General features: G+C 39.3%; 1 protein-coding gene across 1 annotated transcript; it reads left to right on the forward strand.

The window, feature by feature from the left end:
- The first annotated feature begins 250 nt into the window (after nt 1–250).
- Nucleotides 251–1,189, forward strand: LOC121039194 (olfactory receptor 51G2). The gene has a single exon (XM_040489120.1). The coding sequence runs from the start codon at nt 251–253 to the stop codon at nt 1,187–1,189; it is 939 nt and encodes a 312-aa protein (XP_040345054.1).
- Nucleotides 1,190–3,598: the final 2,409 nt, after the last annotated feature.

A 3,598-nucleotide genomic window follows, 5' to 3' on the forward strand; every position in this document is an offset into this window, starting at 1 on the left:
TGTGGAAAGAAGGCCAGAGACCAGAAGGAAGTGACCTCTGGAGGAGATGTACACTTCTAGATCTACTTGATTCTCATGTTTTTTTGTTTTGTTTTGTTTTGTTTTGTTTTGTTTCTTAGTTTTTGTTGTTGTTGTTTTGGTTTGGTTTGGTTTGGTTTCTAATTTCTTCCCAGGTTCGACCTCTAGCTTTTTTTCTGAATTCATTTCAGGAATTTGGAAGGAATCCAATTTCCTCTTCCCTCCACACACAATGTCTTTGGGAACCTTGGAAAGCAGCAGCAACATTTCCTCCACCTTTCTGCTGAGTGGCATTCCTGGGCTGGAGCACATGCACATCTGGATCTCCATCCCATTGTGCTTCATTTACCTGGTTTCCATCCTGGGCAACTGTACTATCCTTTTTATCATTAAAACAGAGCCCTCACTCCATGAGCCTATGTACCTCTTCCTGTCCATGCTGGCTGTGACTGATCTGGGTCTGTCTCTTTGCACCCTCCCTACAGTGCTAGGCATCTTTTGGATTGGGGCGCGAGATATTGGTCACGATGCCTGTTTTGCCCAGCTCTTTTTCATTCACTGTTTGTCCTTCCTAGAGTCCTCTGTGCTGCTGTCTATGGCCTTTGACCGCTTTGTGGCCATTTGTCGCCCCTTGCACTATGCTTCCATTCTCACCAACACAGTCATTGGCAGGATTGGCCTGGTTTCCCTGGGTCGCAGTGTAGCACTCATTTTCCCATTGCCTTTTATGCTCAAAAGATTCTCCTATTGTGGCTCTGCACTTCTCTCACATTCCTATTGTCTCCATCAAGAAGTAATGAAATTGGCCTGTGCAGACATCAAAGCCAACAGCATCTATGGCATGTTTGTCATTGTTTCAACAGTGGGTGTAGACTCACTGCTCATTCTCTTCTCCTATGCCCTGATCCTGCGTACTGTGCTGTCTATTGCATCCAGGGCTGAGAGATTCAAAGCTCTCAACACCTGTGTTTCCCATATATGTGCTGTGCTCCTCTTCTACACTCCCATGATTGGTTTGTCCATCATCCACCGGTTTGGGAACAAGGCACCTCATCTTGTCCAAGTGATCATGGGCTTTGTGTACCTTCTAGCCCCTCCCCTGATGAACCCCATAGTCTATAGTGTGAAGACCAAACAGATCCGAGATCGTGTGGCCCATGCCTTTTGTTAGCTGGGTCTAGTCTTAGAGGTACTATTTCCTTCAGTATACCCTTATTCCTCTATCCTTTATAATATCTAATGTGTATGAAGTGGAGGAGACAATTATTTATTTACTCAACAAATACACACAGATATGATCAAGAAGTCACAGCTCTTACAGAACTATCATTCTGGTGGGGGGGAACACAATGCAGTATGACATGGCAGATTGTATTTTACAAAAATGGCCACAGAGGTATTTCTAATCCTGCATTCCCTTCCAGAAATTTGTCATTTCCCCATCAAGAGAGACAGTCTGTTTTTTTTCTACCCCTCGTAACAGGGTAGGACTTTGTAACAGGTTCAATGAATTGAATGTTGTGGAAGTGATCTTGCAAGACTCTCGAGGCTAGTTCATAAAAGATTATATGTTTTTCATTGGTATATACTTCCCCACACTCATTCTTTCTCCCTCTTTTTTTTCCCTATTTATATATCCACCCCTATCTCACTCAATGCTTGCTTTTTGAACACAGCCACCATACTGAGAAGCTGAGACCACATGGAGAAGCCACATATAGATGTCCCAGACCAAGCTAAAGTCTAAGCCTTAGCTGGAAATTTATCAACTATTAGTGAGTGAAAAAATCTTCATATTATTCCAACCCCCATTTTTCTTGCATTTCCAGGTGATATCCAATAAAATAATCAATCGAACCCAGTCCACGCTGCAGATTTGAAAGCTAAATAACTGTTTGTTTATTTGTTTGTTTGTTTATTAAGACACTAAATTTGGGGGTGGTTTATTATACAGCCATATGTTAACTGTGTTGCTCAAAGTAAAAAAGAAGTTAATATAGAAACAAAAAGAGAAATGTCTTCTTCCAGGTGGGACAACAGAGTGTCAAGAAAGATTTCCTTGAGTTGATACAGTAGCCAGCCTGACAGGATATATAAGAGTTAGGCAGTCAAACCAGAAAATTATGGTCTAATCTGAAGGAATGGTATGTGCAAAACTGAGGCAGAGGTGAGAGAGAGAACAATATATCCAGAGAAATATCTGAAGTTGTTTTTGTTGTCATTGTTCCTAGCAAGTCAGGAAAAAGTAGAGAAAATTAGGGTGGAAGCAGGGGAAGTGATAAGTAGAAAAAAAAATGAGGGATTGAAGATATTGGAAAGATCAGCGAACCAAAAAGAGATAATTCCTTATACCCTCTTATCTGTCCATTACAATTTTGCCACCACATTGACCTAGAAAAAAAAAATTATCTTTTAAGACCTAAATGTGAGACCTGAAACCATAAAAATCCTAGAAGAGAGCACAGGCAGTAATTTCTCTGACATTAACCATAGCAACGTTTTTCTAGATATGTCTCCTGAGGCAAAAGAAATAAAAACAAAAATAAACTATTGGGACTATATCAAAATAAAAAGATTGTGCACATCAGAGAAAGCAATCAACAAAACTAAAAGACACCCTATGGAATGGGAGAAGATATTTGCAAATGACACATATGATAAAGGGTTAATATCCAAAATATATAAAGAACTGATACAAATCACACAGCCAAAGCCCAAATAATCTAGTTAAAAATGGGCAGAAGACATGAATAGACATTTCTCCAAAGAAGACATACAGATGGCCACAGACACATGAAAAGATGCTCAACATCAGGGAAATACAAATCAAAATTATAACAAGATATCATCTCACACCTGTTGGAATATTTAAAATAAAAAACACAAGGTGGCTCCTGGGTGGCTTAGTTGGTTGGTCACCCAACTCCCGATTTTAGTTTAGGTCATGATCCCAAGGTCATGGGATCAAGCTCCACATTGGGCTCTGCACTGAGCATGGAGCCTTATTGGGATTCTCTCTCTCTCCCTTTACCCCTCTCCCTTGTTCTCACTCTCTCTAAAATAAAAATAATAATAATAAATGAATAAAAAACACCAAAAACTATAAGTGCTGGCAAGGTTGTGAAGAAATAAGAACTCTCTTACACTGCTGGTGGGAATTCAAACTGGTGTAGCCACTTTGTAAAAGAGTATTGAGGTTCCTCAAAAAGTTAAAAGTAAACTACCCTATGATCCAGTAATCACACTACTAGGTATTTACCCAAAAAAAAAGACAAAAGCACTAATTCAAAGGGATACATGCACCCCTGTGTTTATAGCAGCATTATTTACAATAGTCATATTATGGAAACAGCCCAAGTGCCCATCAATAGACAAATGGATAAAGATGTGGTATACATATATATACATATACAATGGAATATTATTCAGCCATAAAAAAGAATGAAATCCTGTCATTTGCAACAACATGAATGGAGCTAGAGTGTATAATGCTAAGCAAAATAGGACAGTAAGAGAAAGACAAATTCCATATGATTTCATTCACAGGCAGAATTTAAGAAATAAAACACAAGAACAAAGG

The sequence above is a fragment of the Herpailurus yagouaroundi genome, unplaced genomic scaffold, assembly GCF_014898765.1.
Source record: "Herpailurus yagouaroundi ecotype Mexico unplaced genomic scaffold, PumYag 180, whole genome shotgun sequence".
Classification (NCBI taxonomy): domain Eukaryota; kingdom Metazoa; phylum Chordata; class Mammalia; order Carnivora; family Felidae; genus Herpailurus; species Herpailurus yagouaroundi.

Coding starts and splice junctions, on each gene's coding strand:
- LOC121039194 (XM_040489120.1), top strand. CDS start 251: ATGTCTTTGGGAACCTTGGAAAGCAGCAGCAACATTTCCTCCACCTTT.